This window comes from Phasianus colchicus, chromosome 20 (assembly GCF_987193195.1).
Source record: "Phasianus colchicus chromosome 20, bPhaCol1.hap1.1, whole genome shotgun sequence".
Classification (NCBI taxonomy): Eukaryota; Metazoa; Chordata; class Aves; order Galliformes; family Phasianidae; genus Phasianus; species Phasianus colchicus.
This window is the reverse complement of record NC_143455.1, coordinates 3,713,705-3,730,260: the sequence shown is the minus strand read 5'-3', so window position 1 is coordinate 3,730,260 and position 16,556 is coordinate 3,713,705. Positions and strand designations below refer to the sequence as shown.

The 16,556-nt window shown below is 45.7% G+C and overlaps 1 protein-coding gene across 4 annotated transcripts; it reads right to left on the bottom strand.

Moving 5' to 3' along the window:
* Positions 1-1,447: 1,447 nt before the first annotated feature.
* Positions 1,448-15,786, bottom strand: WDR45B (WD repeat domain 45B). Of its 4 annotated transcripts, none has more exons than XM_090121704.1 (10): positions 15,674-15,786; positions 11,023-11,097; positions 8,563-8,664; positions 7,909-7,996; positions 7,237-7,331; positions 5,994-6,184; positions 4,929-5,014; positions 3,973-4,074; positions 3,296-3,417; positions 1,448-2,978 (listed from the first exon to the last, which is right to left on the bottom strand). In XM_090121704.1, the coding sequence occupies exons 2-10, from the start codon at positions 11,078-11,080 to the stop codon at positions 2,872-2,874; spliced, it is 951 nt and encodes a 316-aa protein (XP_089977830.1). In that variant the 5' UTR covers positions 11,081-11,097; positions 15,674-15,786; the 3' UTR covers positions 1,448-2,871. The 4 variants fall into 4 exon arrangements, with proteins under 4 accessions (XP_089977830.1, XP_031455026.1, XP_089977828.1 ...); XM_031599166.2 differs by lacking the exon at positions 15,674-15,786 and adding an exon at positions 15,229-15,395; XM_090121702.1 differs by lacking the exon at positions 15,674-15,786 and adding an exon at positions 14,719-15,085.
* Positions 15,787-16,556: the final 770 nt, after the last annotated feature.

The following is a 16,556-nucleotide window of genomic DNA, read 5'->3' as shown; positions in this document are numbered from 1 at the left end:
GGCAGAAACACACTGCTTTTCAGGAATAGTGGTAACTTCAGACTGACTTACAAAATGTGCACCTTACTCCTGGCTGCCAGCAGATGCAGCCTGCACCACGGGCAGCTGCACTCAAAGGAATAAATGCTATTGGATCTGTGGATGGTGATGCTCACCTCCAGCTAACATTGTCATTTTGAAATGTATTTAATCCTCTTTTGTCACGTAGAACGGACTTCTGACAGTTTGCCTTGCTCGCAAGGCAGCCAGTTGCTTACTCTGGTCCTTCAGTTGCCTTCTGTTCAGTGCGTGCTCCTCCATGTGAACAAAGCAAGTCCTGACATCCTGCCCAGGAGGACCAGACCGTGTCTTTGTCAGGGCTGGACCACGGGTGAGTATCGCTGTGAGGCAGCGCAGGGGGCTGTGCTGCTGCCACTGTTAGTTCTGAGCTTCAGTGTAATGGATGCTTCAGCAGTGCAGTACCATAAATAAATCAGCAGGGTGGATACGTGGTTTCATTCTTCAAGTATTGTGTCCTTCTGGAGAGAGTAACTAAAATCCTGTTAATTTGGTTGTAGACATGCATTGATCAAGTATTGCTCTTATTGCAGTAATTTTCAGTTAGGATTATGTACTTAATGTTCTGCACCCAGCAGTGATGTAAGGAGGTACTGCTGAGCAGCTTGTGGCAGGTGGGAAGACCCATTTTTAACTCATTTTCAATGGCTGTAAAGATGTAGAATGAGGCCGTGGCACTGCAGAGTAAGTATATTTAGCCATGTTATGGATTCTGTTGTAAGTACGTCAGCATTTGGGTTTGTAGTTGGTGTCACACCAGAACAGGGAACGTTTTATGTTTGGAAGAACTTTAATTATCCAAGCAATCTGCTCATAGTCTTTCTGGTCACTGCTGTGGTTGATTGAATGGAAGGTCAGGGGATGGTGCTTCAGTAGATGATGAGATGTGAAACCTTTAAAGCAGCGTGCAGAAGGCTTCATGTTTAGTTAAAGTCATTTCCTTCTTTGTGCAGCTGACTGACTGATCATGAGCAGCTTTCTGCTGTGGATATTGTTGCAGCAGAGGGAAAGGATCATCCTTAGAGAACAGTTTCTGATAGTTTCCTGCACATGCTTCTCCAGGGAGACCACAGTCCAGTCATTCTGCTAATGCAGCAGTTAAGGGTGAGCTTCAGAACAGCAGCACATAGGGATGGTGCAGTAAACAGTGATGCAGCAACGGGACACAAGAACAGCACTGGGTTGTACTGGAAGTGGGACTGGGGCTGAGATGGTCTCATTCTGGTATAAATAGCAGCATACATTTCCTAGGCAGCAATCTCTACTTCACAGCCCCCATTATCAGGCCCCAGGCAGCACGAATCTGTTTGTCCTCCACCAGCCAGCACTGTTTGCTCAGTTGAATATTCCCTAAAGCCTGCAGCAATAGGAACTTTGGGTGTGATAGTGATTACAGCAAAATTAGTCACTTTTATTTAAAAGAAATAACATATTACAAATAAGTGTGCAAAACAATTTGTGATTAAATACACATAAAAGCAACATGCAACCTTGACATCGAAATCTGCGTAGAAGTTAGTCCTCAGTATGTTACATGACACTAAAAGAAACTTGTCAAATTTAGAGAGTCTGCACCTAAACAATCTTAATGTGAACTGGGATGTCAGATTTGAAGCATCTGTGAAATTAAGTTTCAGAAGAGCAAGACTTCCCTCCCCCAAGTGCTGAGAGCTCGTGTCTATTTCAGTTCCTAGTTTAGTATTCTGTGCCTTGACACAGCATTAAATCTTAACTGCACAACCTGGGGAAAGAGTTTGCAACTGATTTATTCTAACCTACCTCTCCTTAGATAAATGTAATGCAATACACAACATCTCAAAGAAAAAAAACTTTGCACATTTAAAGCCAGTGCAGAGCAGTCTGCTTTGTGCCACCTGGTTCATGTATTGCGCTGGATGTGTAAGCAGCCACTCCACTCTTCCAGTTGAAGTACAGGAATTTTCCAAGCAATCAGTGCAGTTGTGACACCAGGACCACGGGTGGTGTTTTTTTCTTTTGAAACCTGGAATGGCTGTTCTCTTACAGAAGGAACTGCCTCTACAGCTGCAGGAGTTCCCCATGCCCATGTCCTGGCTGCTTGCTCCATGTACTGAGGAGAGGTTAGTTGGGTCAGCTAATACCTATGCGTGCCTTCAGCTACTATGTTATGTACAGTTTGGCACCTTTTGACCATTAGTGCTGATCATTCAACTGAGCCACTGTGGGCAGGTGGACACGAGCAGTGGGCTGTAGCCACAGGAAGAGCCCCAGCCAATGAACACGGCTCAAGCTACTGTCTTTTCTGGCTACACACTTTTCCTCTCCTCTGGTACACTAAGACGTGTTCAGGGAAAGGGGAAAGGCTGAAGTCCTTTTCTAGCCTGGCTGGTGGAGTTATATTTGGGTTTGAGTGGAAGTATTGCCCCCCACTTCCAGCACTGCCTAAAATCTGCTTTCACATCCCTTTTTCTAAGGCTAGTCCTGACGTTTGCACAGCCCCCTGCAGATCTTTCAGTATGGCAGGCACTCGTGTTTTAACTGAAGTCATTTCACAGTTTAAAGAGAAACCCAATAGGCACAAGCTTGTTGAAAGCCACAACTTGAAAACTTGAGTTGATGACAGTAATCCAAAGAGATTTTAATGATGAAAGCTTGCAGAAATGAGAATAAACAAATGTAGTTCCCTACTTCAGAGCTTGTTCTGATCATGGTGGGCCAGGCTTCTCACTGAGGTCTGCTAAACTTCTTGATCAGCATTGGACATTCATATACTGTCCTCCCAAAGATGCAGAATAGCCAAGGCAGTACTTTGACCTGTGCACTCCCTCACTTCAGTCAAAGCTTGTCATCAGTCATTTCTAGAAACTGAGCATAGACATCCCTTGAGCATTCCCCTTTTTGGTTGAATAAGAACTTGTAGTAGCTGCCATCTGCACATATTGCTGAAACAAAAACAAAGTCATTTTCAGTTCAGCTGTTTGAGAAGTGCTGTTCTCTTACCTCGTTTAAACTGACAGAGGTGTTCTGCAAGAATCTGAAAAGCCTGAGATAAATTGGTCCTCATGCAGCGTCTGTCAGCCCAGACAGCCTGCCAGGTGGCTGCACTGTGAGCAGGCCCTCAGCCCAGTCTGGCAGCAGCAGCTCCTGCTCACACCTGACATGCCCCGTTGTCTCATCTGAACACTCCTTCCAGCTCAAAGCAAGCATGGTGCAAAATCTGTTTCTCCAGACAGACCCTGGAGGACCCCCTGGTACTTACCTAAGACAGCATTTGGCTCTGTTCCAAAGGCACAAATGCACGGAGAGCCTGAGGGAACCTGAAATTTGGAGAAACTCCATTTGGAACTGAAGTACTTAGGGAGAAAGCTGGCAGAGGCCAAACTGGAAGGAAGAAAAAAAAAGAAACAGACAACTTAGTAAAGTGTTGACTAGTGTTGATTTAGAACTGCTAGCACATCTGAACAAGTCTCAGGGCTCCTACTGTTACTGACTGCCTGTTTCCTTCAGCTAAGCATCAGGCAGTATATACAGTTCTGCTCCCAGGGAAGGGTGACTGTACAACTACCTTTCTGGCTTTCCATGGTTTTAAGTGACTGCCAAAACTGCTAAGAGGATTGATCTTAGTAGAGATCCCTTTGTGTAACTACCACAGTATGATCATGCTAAGAATAAATTCCTCAGTCACTGGAAAAACCCCACCCTCCCGCTGGAAGAACTCTACAGCTCCATGAAGGGCAGCAGAAACATGGCAGTTGCTAAGCAGTCCTAAATTCGCAATTATATTCAAGCAGAACAACAGATTACTATTAGCAGCTCAAGTGGTGTAGGTTTTGCTTGTTGCTGTTGCTCAGGGAGCCACTACCTGACAGGCCCAGTGCTTTATTACAAGTGCAGCCACTCCCTCCATGCAGGCCTCAGAATGGCTTTAAAACCTACCTTGACTGCTTATTTCTTTTGGGGTCTTCTGCAGCAAAAATATGTACTGTGCCATGGTCACTGGATACGCAGATTAAGGAAGCATCCTGATTGAAGTTAATGCTGTTAGAGAATAAGGACAGCTGCAGTATTTCCATTTAAACCTATCCCCATTTCCTGTGCGTACAATCTCACTTATGCTGTTGTGTGGGGCAGCTGTCATCCTGTCTGGGGAGGTGTTAATGGCTCCTCTGGTTCAGTGCAGTTTTGCTGACTGGAATGAACACCCCCTTCAGGGGTACGTACACACGTCAGCACATGGAGGACATGGTTTATCAGTAACAGCCAAGCTGCAGACTGCCCTGGAATGGACACAACTGGCGTGATCTGTTCTGCCACTTGCACTAAAAAAACGTATGGTCGCTGCTCCAATCAGCAGACAGGTTGGAATTAAATACAACGTGAAACATTCCTACACTCAAATGCCACGGCTAAGTGAAAGAAAGCAGTTTTCCCTTCTTTGCTGCAAAGTGTTTCAGGCAGTGGACTAAGAGTCGAACTTCTGCCTCAGGCTCTTGTACATAGGGTGGCAGTGTGTTACGATAAATGTTATGCTCACCCCAGGTACTCACCCTCCTGGTCTCTCTGGGAAGCATTCAGCTGCGCTGCTGCCTTCCCCATATTCCTGTGTGAAGTTCCCACCCAGCTACAGCCTATTCTGTGCAGAAATGTGCATCTACCAAGGTGTACCCCTAGGCATGGGCCCACTGCTATGGCTTTTCCTCACCCATACTGAGCAAAGGAAGCAGCACAGTGCAGTCAGTACCCAGTGTGGCCCTGGGCCCTCTGACCACCAAAAGTGTTTTGCTTTGTGCCATGGCAGTACAGCTCTCCTTTGCTTTTTGAAAGAGGCTCTGCTGCCATTCCCCAGGTGTAACATCACCCAAAGAAGACAAAGCAGAAGCAATTAAACATACCAGTATATATTGGCTGCCTGTGATCCTCTGCGTAGCTCCTGGATTAAATGCCCTGATGAAGTATCAAATATTCTTATGAGGGTCCCCTTGAGAAGGAATCAAGCATTATATTAGGACATACAGTATGTTCAATAGGCTGTTTGCCTGAAACAAATTGTCTGAAAGTGCTGTTTGAGCTTATTCTCTATCCAGAAGAAAAACAACTGAAAACCACAAGAATAGTCTCTTAGCATCATCCAGTAGCTCATTATTCTTTTTAGCAGTGAGTTTGCAGCTTGAAGAGCTCTATTCAGAAGAATTCCAGTAGCTATGCCTAGTTAAGAGAGACTGTAACTGCTTTTTTTCAAGCTTCTTTGAACTATGGGTTGTACAGCAGAACCTATTCCAAACACTGGTTGAATTAATTTAGACCATCCTTGAGAAACTCATTTTAGTTGAGGGAAGGAAGGTAGCAAGCACTCAGCTTGCCCACTACACATCTGTCCTATGCTCACTGGGACAGCTGGAAGCCCTCCCTGGGAAGAGGAAGCTCACTATGCAGACTCCACTGACACCCATAAGGGGACACAAGTCTATGACTCGCTGTGTGTTCCCTCTACATGTCTGCATAATCCCAAAGTGATCTGTACTATGCAGGAATGCCGGGGTTTTGTCAGCATACTGAACTCTCTAGCCCTATGAAACTCAAGCCCACACAAAGTGCAGTCAGTACCCCAGTAACCTTTTTACTGATTTATTTTTGCACACTATGAAAACACCTGCAGTGTGCGTATGAGGAAAACTGAAGTCCTCCACTATAACAGTCCTGTTTGCATGTATAACTTTAAATTTCACTGAAGGTCAGAGCTACAGTCAGCTAGAATATGAATGCTACCTTAAGTGCTGCATTTCCATGGCCGTTTGCATATCCTGAAGAAGCAGTAAGGAAAAAAGTATATTTCCAAGACAAATGGACCAGCTAGTTACATCTGTGCCTTTCCCATGAGAGGACACAACTTTCTATTTTGGAAGAGTTCCTACACTAGAACGGACAGTAAGTCAGAGGTACGTGGTCATCATTCTTACTTTTTCTGATGCTGTTGCAATTCTTGTTCCCTGCAGGTTTAATGCTATACAGCTCAGGACACCTTCGTGAGCTGGTATGTCCACGGGAGGCTTTTCTGTGTTGGCCAGATCCACGATCTGCACGTGCCCAGTGTGTGTTCCAGGAAATGCAAGGAGAGAATTATTACTATTTGGACAAAGGACACAGAGACCTGCAAAACAAAAAAGGAAAATAACTCTGTAGCTTCCACAACCTAATACATCTTTCAAACAAGTTTGTAAAGTATCAGTAATTGGAGAACAAACAAGCATACGTGGTCAATCAGAAATTGCTATTGCAGAATCCCAAAACACAATCCATCCATAACTGCAGCGCATAAAGGAGGGCAGCATAATTTTAACTCACTCCCATCATTACTTTCTAAGTAATCTATTTGCTATCCAACATCTGGGTGCTGTCAGAGATCTGTTTTGTCAGACTGGTAGAGCAAAACTATTTTAAAATAAAATAAAAGTCTCCTTAGCAGCTTAAGAGAGCAAAGAGTTTGCAACAGGTGACACTTTTGTTTAGATTTTCATTCAGCCAGCATTTACTTCTCCAGTTTTAGAGCTGCACTTAAAGCTCATCACAGGTGTGCAGCTGACCCAGGAACATGCTCATCTCTTCACTCTCAAAGCTCTTCTTCTAGAAAGCAGTTCTGTTTTTCGGTAAGTAAAGGCACTGCAACTGCCCTATTCCTTAAGCCAAACCTCAGCCCTACCCACCCGTGCCAGAGCTGCTGTCCCTGCACTTCTGCCTGTCCGGGACACTGGCTGACATTTCCAATTCAACTCATTTCAACAAGAGACCAAAGTCATCCCTGGCTGATTAATCTCTTTTTGACACCGTAGAGAACAAGTCTCCAGACAGTTCTATCTTCATTAGGAAAGAGGAATTTTCCCCACGAATATTTTGTTGTTGATAATTTCAGCACAAAATGCATTATGTTCACAGATGCTTTACATAAGAAAGCATGTAGCTCCTAGAGAAATCAAACCAGTAACATTGTAGGGGTAGAAGAAAAAGCTTTTCAGTGACAAATGTGGATATAATTTAACAACCACTTTATAAACACAGGTCACCTTCAAAGGGCACGGCTATGTTGTTGTAAGTGAAGTGTTTAATGATTTACTAAGTGAAACAAAACCAGGCATCTACAGATAAATAGCATTACAAGAACTACACAGAACTGCTTCCATTCCCCAGCCCACACATAGCACTAACCTTTAGGGTTATAGCAGGTTTCAAAGACGTGCAGCTGGTGGGGATTGTGTGTGAATGTGAAAACTTTAATCATGGAATCCAGGACTACCACAATTCTGAAAGACACAAGAAGTTCCTATGAACTTGGTGGAAGGTAGAAGACAGACGTATTAATTCAGATCTGCAGAGGCTTTAAACAGATTTAACAACTGTAATATTTGTTCCTACTCTACAGACTCCCAGCCCTGCAAAAAAAAAAAAAACCAAACCCCAAACCACACAACTATGAGCCTGCAAAGCACTTTTATCTGGAGCTGTGGCAGCAGAACCCGTCCGCCCACACATAGCACAGGACTCCAGCTGCTAACAAATGCTCTTGCTCTAGAGATTCACTTGATTTCACCTCACACACCATACCTACAGACACCACTGTCAGCAGCAGCTGTATGAGAACACAGCCCTTTGAAAGAAGGCCACAAAGTCCTACAGGCTTTTTATCAGGTTTCAGATATACTCCAGCTGTGATCTGTTAACCTAAACACTTGCCCCAAGATCCTGTTTTAAATAAAGAACATCAGCAATGAAAGCTAAGGTTACAGCAAAACTTTTTTATTTTTGTAAACAGCTGGAAATGAGTAAGAGCTGCTCATATAATCTATAAGGCCAACCACTTGGAACAAGTGCTGCACCTACCTATCTCTTCGCAGCTTAACTGCTTTGACTTCTGTAGAAAATTCTATCTCAATGACAGTCTTCTTCTTCAGGTCATCCCAGATCATTACTGGAACAGTGCAGAGATGATTGTGTTAGTTCACCAAAGCATAGCTGAAGATCCACAGAGTCTCTATTAGAACAACTTCTAGTTTCTGAGAAGACCAAGAGGTGCCTTCAGCAGCGAAGCAGTCGCAGGTTGGCATTCTGCCTAACACCAACCCACCAACCCATTCTATGTCTCCTACAGGCAGGGGCTGGAAAACTCAAAATGCAAAAGCTGATAATAAAAATATCTTCTACTAAAGACAATTTTTTTTTTTCCTATTTCTTTATTTCATTGACAGCCCTCCCAATAAGACAAAGTTTCCATACCAACCCTGCCAACCAAGGGCTGTTTCCCCCCCAGAGCTGCTGAGCCATGAATCCCTTTGCAAAGCTAACCAAGCACAGCCTTTGTCTGCAATGAGTTTGATCTGAGAGACTGCAGATAACACTGAGCTGCTGCAACAGCCCTTCCCTTCCAACCTTCAGTATGCAAGAGCCCATCTCAAGGCTGGGGTTCAGGCTGGGTGGTTTCACACAGCTTAGCAAGACAAATGTTTACAAATTGTTCTGTGAGACTCAAGACAGTACCTTTGTTGGGTGGGTACTTGGGCTTCTTTCCTCCTCCTACTAGTGCTAAATAGTTGCAGCGAAATAACATTTCCACATGGCCAACACCTCCTTCTAGAAATTCTGGAAGACAAATGTATTTCATTTAGAAGTGCCACAACCTGTTAAAACGCCTTTTAATTGCTACCAAAGTTACAGGGAAGTTCAAGTTACCCAACATGCCGCTCAGGCATCCACAGAGAATGGCACCTTCTTACCCTCATATCAAAACCAAACCAAAGAAAACAGGATCCTCCAAGTGGAGGTGACCAACAAGGCAAACCCGAGCACTGCATGACTGAGAAGGGTTGGTTTGTTTTAGTTAAGACCAGGAATCACAGTAAACTTGCTTTGTTCTTCACAGCTCAGATCGCTGCTGCTTGTCACCTGGGACAGCCCTCATTTCACATGCAGAAAAAATAAGTAGGATGTTAAAATTCTATAGAAATCTGCTGCATGAGAGCAGATCAAGCAATATCATGGGATCGTGATCATTTCTATTATACACTAACGTTGTAAATATGTTTAGAAAGAACGAGTGGCTAATCAAATTCTTTCCCCAGCTAATTGCCCTCAAGTACACAGTTTGAGTCTGGTGTTGCTCTATTACGCCAGTGGTATGGATTTAAAAAATACCAAATATTATGACCAACAAGGTCATGAATTTCCTTATTTCATAGTCCTGGTGGATTTGAGGAAAGAAGACAAAACGTCCATATGTGTGACTGAAATAGAATCTTTCCTTCTGTTCTCAGGGTATGCCCACTGCTGTTAGGACACCTGAGAAGAATGGTCCACCTGCAGAGCCTCCACTCAAGCTGTACACAATGCAGGACACGTAGTGAAAAAGTGCAGCTGGTACAGCCTGTGTCTTATTTACTGCTAGGAATACAGTTTTGCTTTTGTTTTCTTCTTCGTATAACCTTAATTGCAGGGGAAGTAGAATAAGATCCCATGATGGTGGAAGAATAAAGTGTCAAGCAGAGGATTTGCCATTTGATGCCATTTGAGTTGGGTCTTGGTTTTGTTCACACAGCTTAGAGGGAAGTTTGGCATTCAGCTACCAGGAAGAGAGGCCACAACTGCAGCCTTCGGATGATCCAAGTCAAAACCCAAACCTTTTACTTAACAGACTGCCCAATACCTCCACATGTGGACACAGAAAGATGGATGAAACTAGTTAGCTTTTCCAAAGCTACAGAGAAAGCAGAGATCTCACAAGTAATCAATTGGGAATTGCTGTCAGAAACAGGGATGGGAAAGAACAGCAAAAACATTAGGGGATGAGAGTGGAGGTACTACAATGGAAAGATTTAGACCTGTGCACATATGATAGGATTAAGGGAGACTTAGACATTAAGAGGCACTACCATACATCTGGATGAGGAGTTTATGCTGTACTTGACCACACAACACTGAAGACAGGAAACATTTCACAACAGTTTTCTACACTCAGAGCTCCTATCAGGGAGAGTTTTGACGACCTCAACAGGACTTCAAACTGACTTCTGAATCTGAGCATACTGCCACAGATGGTAGTTCGAATGCATGATATTTGTAGAAGAGTTTACTATTAGGAACAGAAAATCATTTGTCAGCTTTTGTCACATGAATTGTGACTAAAATGTCTTGCAGAGCTAAAAGCATGCCTGGGTTCATAGGAACTGCAGTGCTATTTAAAATACGTTTCTCCTCTTACAAATCTATGTTCTAGTTTATCACCACAGTGACAGCACAGGGAAACCTGTTCACTGTATCAGCTTTCCTTCTGCACTTAAGGTCAGAATCACATCTGGATTTCATTTTCCCTCACTGTGACTCAGTTGAATGCCTGCTGATAAAACCCCGTTACCTGTTAACATCAAAACCTTCCTGTGGAGCACAATAGTGTGTTTACTGCTTTGAGATGCTCCCAGATTTTTTAAACATAAAGAGAATATATAGCTTAGAGCATGAGTATGAGAGGTCTAAATTCACAGTGCTCTTGCTAGCAATGCTCAACATAAGTACAAGCAGCTTTATGTCCAGGTTTCCAGTACCAGGCAGTAGTTTTATTGTTGTGCTCAATCATCCAGACTGCTGCACAAGGACAGGACAGCTCCTCACGATGGCACATGACAGTGCTGCAGCAAGCGACTTTTCCCACTCGTGAGCAGCCAGACAACTCATCTCCTGTTTGGGACTACAAACAGCAGTAGCAGCTCCTGCAGTTCAGCCGCTGCACGAAGGTGAGAACTTCATCAGCAGCCAGCTTTATGCTAATTAGCAGCATCTAAACGAACATCTCACAAGGCAGTGGTGTAAGTGACAGCCCCTCTGACTGGCAGGGATTTCTTTCATAAGGCTTTGTTCTAAGCCTTCCAGAGATGTAAAAAAAAAATACATACACAAGGCTGAGCTTCCAACACAAAGCTAGCAAGGTATAATAATTGAGCATTTTACCTTGTTTCTCTTTTTCTTTGAGTGGATCTGCATTATAAACTCGGAATCCATTTTCCATTCCACATGCAAAGCATCCTGTAGTAAAAAGCACATTATACATATACACATATACAGTAACTGGAAGATACACAGAAGATTTAAGGTAGTGCCAGAGGGTTAGGAGAGCATCACTAACTGCACTGTTAAACATAAGCTGAAGAACACTGGCCAGCTTTGCTAGTGTTTGCAGGCAGAAAGCACTTGGAGAAGCTGTCCTCTGTGCTGGCCTCAAATTGCAAGTGGCACATTCTTAGCATTCTTTTCAGACAGGTGAGGAAACAACAGAAGGAAAGGAGAGCAATTCACAACCCACTGGTATCCCATGCCACAGTACTACATGGAAGGAAACATTTTAACTTTTATGATCCAACAGCCACAATTAAGCAAACCCCTCCCATTTCTCATTAGGTCAGGATTCACTCTGAGGTTACAATACATGAGAAGAGCGATCTGTTGTTCATATTTCTGCAGAACAGAGCTCACCCAATGTAGTTCCTAAAGAATACTGAAATGAGAGCCTACTAGTGACTAGCTGCCCATAGGCATATGACAGTAGCTTAAGTCTAAACCAGGGAATGATCAGAAAGAACCCTTTGGAAAAGCAATGTTTTAGCTACACCTATGTACAGAAGCACAAATGTGGAATCCATCAAACCAGCAGAATCCTGTCCAGCTGTCTTACCTGCTAACGGGTACATGCAGCTACTAATAAAAGTAAATGCCAGTGTGAAGCTGGAGCAATTAAAAGTCATTAAGAAGCAGCAAGTGTCACCAGAGACTGGCTGACAGAACAATAGCTGCTATGCAATTTATAAACACCATATCAATAATTTGGGTAAAGTCATAATGACACTGGAGCAGACTTTCATTTCCAGCAGGACTCAGCAAGGCACTCCACACCCTGCTTTGCAGACCAGTATTGTACAAATCTTGTGGTGTCAGCTGTAAGTTTTAAAGCATCCTCAGGGTTCCAACACATTGACATCACATGAAGTAGAAGCCTTTAAATCAAGTTTCACACCCTTCTCCATGCATCACTCTGCAGTTTGCTCTGTTGGTGGGAACAGCAGTGCCCTGCGTGGAAGCTGTGGCACTAATAAGGCCCCACCTCTTCCACTGTGCTTTGCTGGGATAACGAGAAAGCATATTGTAATGGAAATGTATCTCACTACACAATACTGTACAAGATGAGAACTAACTTGTTTCTTGCAGCTGGAGAGTATATTAATATAATTATTCTTCCAGTGATAGCCTTAAAATAAAGTATTTTATTTTCAGGAGAGAGGAAGAAGAGGGATGGCAAACCTGCTCTGTACTGGAAGGGCACTGGCTTTTCCTTGCATTGATACCAGCAGCTTGTTACGAGCCCAAACCGAGCATTCCTGATGCAATACAACACAGACACACCATTTCCTGTAACACTGCTGCAGCTTTCCTCCAGGGCTAACCTTGGGAGCAAGATGTGGGCTGCTTTATTTCTTGGGAATGGCTCCATTTTTAGCTGGAGACAGCACATCAGAACTGAGGGAATGGATAAATGTTAGCATGCCACGATCACTACTGACACACTAAGTTCTTTGTCATGGCAATCTGAGACACAGAAGATCACTGCTACACAACTGATCCCAGGCTATGGAAGCGTTTTGGAGCACAATGTTTTTGATGTGATCGCAGCATTTGCTAACAGGATCACAAGTCTGACAGTTGAGGTACACAGCCATGGTTTGTAACCTAGCACACAGATGGAAAGAGGCTGCCAGAACAGGAGGATGGGAACCTCTGCAGCAGTAATTCAGCTTCCTTCAGCAACAGATTCACATCTCATTCTTGAGGACAGGCGTGTTGTTAAAGAGCCACTGACAGAAGGCAAGTCAGATGCTTTTAAAAATTCTCATTGGAATCCCAGGTAAACCTGGACCTCCACAGGACTGTGACACCATAGCTGTGCCTGCTCCTATGTGGCACCAGGGTGGGTTTTGTTTGCTCTAATGAAAACAAGGAAAAAGAAAGAGTTACATTCACAACTAACTAAGAAGGTACCAGAAGCTGAAGGGGGTAGAAGGGTAAAAGAACTGGTGGGCTTTAGGGCCTAAGACCCAGAAATTGCTACAGTGAAGCCTGGGCATGCCAGCGTGGCAGGAGCAGCTCCTAATACGTTCCTGTTCCTTGCAACAGAAAATTTTGTCTAAAGCCATGAAATACAGCACAGAATCCTACTCATGCCCCGCTTCGGGGTCCTCCAAGTGTTTCAGTACTAAATGAGATCAAACAGATATGTGTTTCAACACCAAAACAAGTCCTCAAACCAGCTTGAGATTAATACCTTCTGGTATGTTAATTTATTATAATGTTTTATCTACTCATTTCCATAAAGCGCTTTAATGTTTCTTTGAAAGCATTGTAAAAATGAAGATCCTAAGAGTATTCTGCTCTAAGACAAGGGAGAACACCTTGCACTGTGGGCCATTTTGTTTGTTCCTAAATTTAAAATTAAAAAAAAAAAAAAAAAAAGTGGCAAAGTTGAGCAGCCTAAAAACAAAGTATTGCTCAAAACAGAACAAGGGAAGGACAGTACAGGAAAACAGTGGGTGCCAGTTTTATCACTTGTCCATCACGGAAGTTAGGACTGGGAGAAACACGTTACATCACTCCTCCCATCCTGCAGACACGATGGGATTGGCTAGTCTTCAATTACTGAGAAATTAGGTTATTGTGGCAATATATGCAGACACCCACACTACTGAGCTTCTGCACTCGAGTGACTCACGTTTCTATTTTTGGTGGAAGCAACATGGAAGAAGTGAGCTTTTCCTCATACTGACTCTTTGGGCAACCAAAGCTTATCATTGTTTAAAGCAAGTTGAGGCTCTAGGTGAATACAGAGTTTATGTGCTACCTACAGTCCAAAGGCCATCACACCTAACCAGGAAGAGCTCTGGGAACCTGCAAATGAAAACCGAAATGGTTTTTGCTCCAGGTGTTTTCTGGTTGTTACCCAGTAGGATAGGATGTCAGTACTGTCAGGAACAAACTGCTCAGCTCACAGTCTGTACAGACTCCAAAGACAAGTTCCTTAACAAACTCTGGATTTAAGACTTCATTAAAAAAAAAGAAAGAAAAAAAAAAGCTAAATCTGTGTTTACTGCTAAAAAATTAAGAAATTTAAGAAAAAAAAAGTGTTATGTGCTAAAATGGTGCTCTAAAGGCATTTTGTGGGAGAAGAGAAGCCCGTCTTCTTGTGCTGTTCTCTTTATAACCCAACCCAACCACAGATCAGACAACCTATGGAACAGCTTTGTTACAGACCCCTGCAGGTTTGAAATGAAGCAAATCCGATCTCATCTCTTCTTCCCCCTCTGCTGCAAACACAAGATGAAAACAAGAGCAGACTGAGCTGTGAAAAAGCACCGCTCGATGACTTTCAAGCCAACATCCCTGCTTGCACAGAACTGCCTGGAAGCTCACGAACAGCTCGATATCCCACTGACAAACACCTCACCGGAGATGAGGAGCAGGCCTTGCTGACACACAGCCTGACAGCAACAGGCACAGGGTGCGAGTCGCAGGGCTGCCTTAGGCAAGAGTGCTGTGTGGCAAGCCCAAAGGATGTTACAAAATGACGGCTTTCCACTCCTTCTTCCACAAAAGCACACTTACTCATAGGGCCGGGGCTGTTTTTACGTTGCGAAAGCGAGAGGAGGCACGCAGGACCCCCTTTTGTAGAAAGGGCTTTTCTCACAGCGGGCGAATAAAGCAAGAGAACCGTTCTGAAGCCGGCCAGCCGCCCGCAGCATCCCGCGTTTGCCCGCCGATGCGATCAGCAGCTCCAGAACGCAAATCGGACGCGAAGTTGCAGCGCCGGCACCGAGAACGCGACGCTGCGCTGCTCTCCCAGGGGACGCCGAGAGCGCCGACGCTCCCCGCCGCAGCCAGCGCTGCAGCTCAGAGCTGGGAGGAGGACGATTAACTCGTCTCTCTACAAACGGCCGCTGAAATCGGAGGCCGCTTCGTCAGCGCAGCGGCAGCCCCGCTCACGGCGCCGGGCCTCGCCCAGCGCGCACCGCCCGAACGGACCGCGCCGAACCGAACCGAACCGCACCGCCCTACGGCACCGCACCGCACCGCCCCGCAGGCACCGCACGGCACGGCCCGGCCCCGCCGCCTCACCGTGGTCCTGGTTGAAGCCGGCGTACAGCAGCCCGTTGCCGTGCGGGTTGGCCGGCAGCAGGTTCATGGCTCTCGCCCGCTCGCTTCCTCCCGCGGGACTTTAAACCATGGCGGCGCCCGCCCGCCTCAGCCCCGCCGCGGGAGCCCGAGCCGAGCCGAGCCGAGCCGAGCCGAGCCGAGCCGAGCCGCGGCGGATAGAACGGCGGCGGCTTCCGACACAGCCAGGCCGCAAGGCGAGCACCGAGGCCATCCACCCGGCGGGGCGGGGATCGCCGAGCGAGCGAGCGAGTGAGCCGTGCTGCGCTGCGCTCCGCCCATGAGGAATGGCGGCGGGAGCGCCGCGCTGTGAGGGCGGGCGGCGCTGAGGGCGGATGTGCGCCGTGCGAGCTGAGCCCCGAACTCCGCGAGAAGGAAATATTAACGATAACACTAACACTAAACCCACCACCGTTACTGTCAAGCGTTGGAACAAAGGTCCAAACGTTTTGGCGCGCTCACGCCTGGGGCGCCCCGATCCCTTCCGTCTCACAGGCCTCGCTCAGCCAGGACAGCCGCCCTCAGAGCTACGGACAGCGGCGCCCTGGGGCTCCAAGCGCCGCGCCGAGTGCTGCGCCTCCCCCGGCCTCGCCCGCGCCCCGGCTGGCAGCAGGGTGCCGGCAGATCCATGCTAATGGTCTCTCCCAGTTTTCACACAGCAGGTGGAAAAGAAATCAATGACCTGCTGGTTGAAGGGGCCAGGACTAAAAACAGGACACTACTGTGCACAGAACTCTGCACACAGCCAGAACTCCTAGGGCTTGGCTGTAACCTCGCGTAGCTGCAGGCTGCTGTCTGTGTGTCCTTCAGCCGTGGAGGTGTGATTCCTGCAGGACGCCGGCTTTGTCCTGACGTGCAGCGTTCCCTGTACAGCTCAGCCCAGCAGATGGAGCTGCTGGGCATGGAGTGAGCTGCAGCAATGAAAGCAAGGCAGGAGAAATTCCTTCCACTGCGCTATGTTTTCCTATTTGGTTGTTAAATATGAGACAAGATGTTGACTGCACTTTTCAAGTAGTGCTGCATTCCTCAGTCCAGGTCCTGACGTAGCTTTGGCATTTTACTTGTTTTAGTTTTCCTTACTCACACAGAGGGGCTGTGGAGGCCTAGTCTGATCCAGGGGGAGCATTACAGATACCTAACTTGGTGGTATCTCCCCTCTGTGAAGATGCCTAGAATTACACCATCACCTCCAAGGATTCCGACTGCTCAAAACGAGTCACGGTATTCTTCAAAAAGAAGGGGAACGCTTGACATGTGTCCTTCTGCATCTCAGTTCACAGTATTGAAGACAG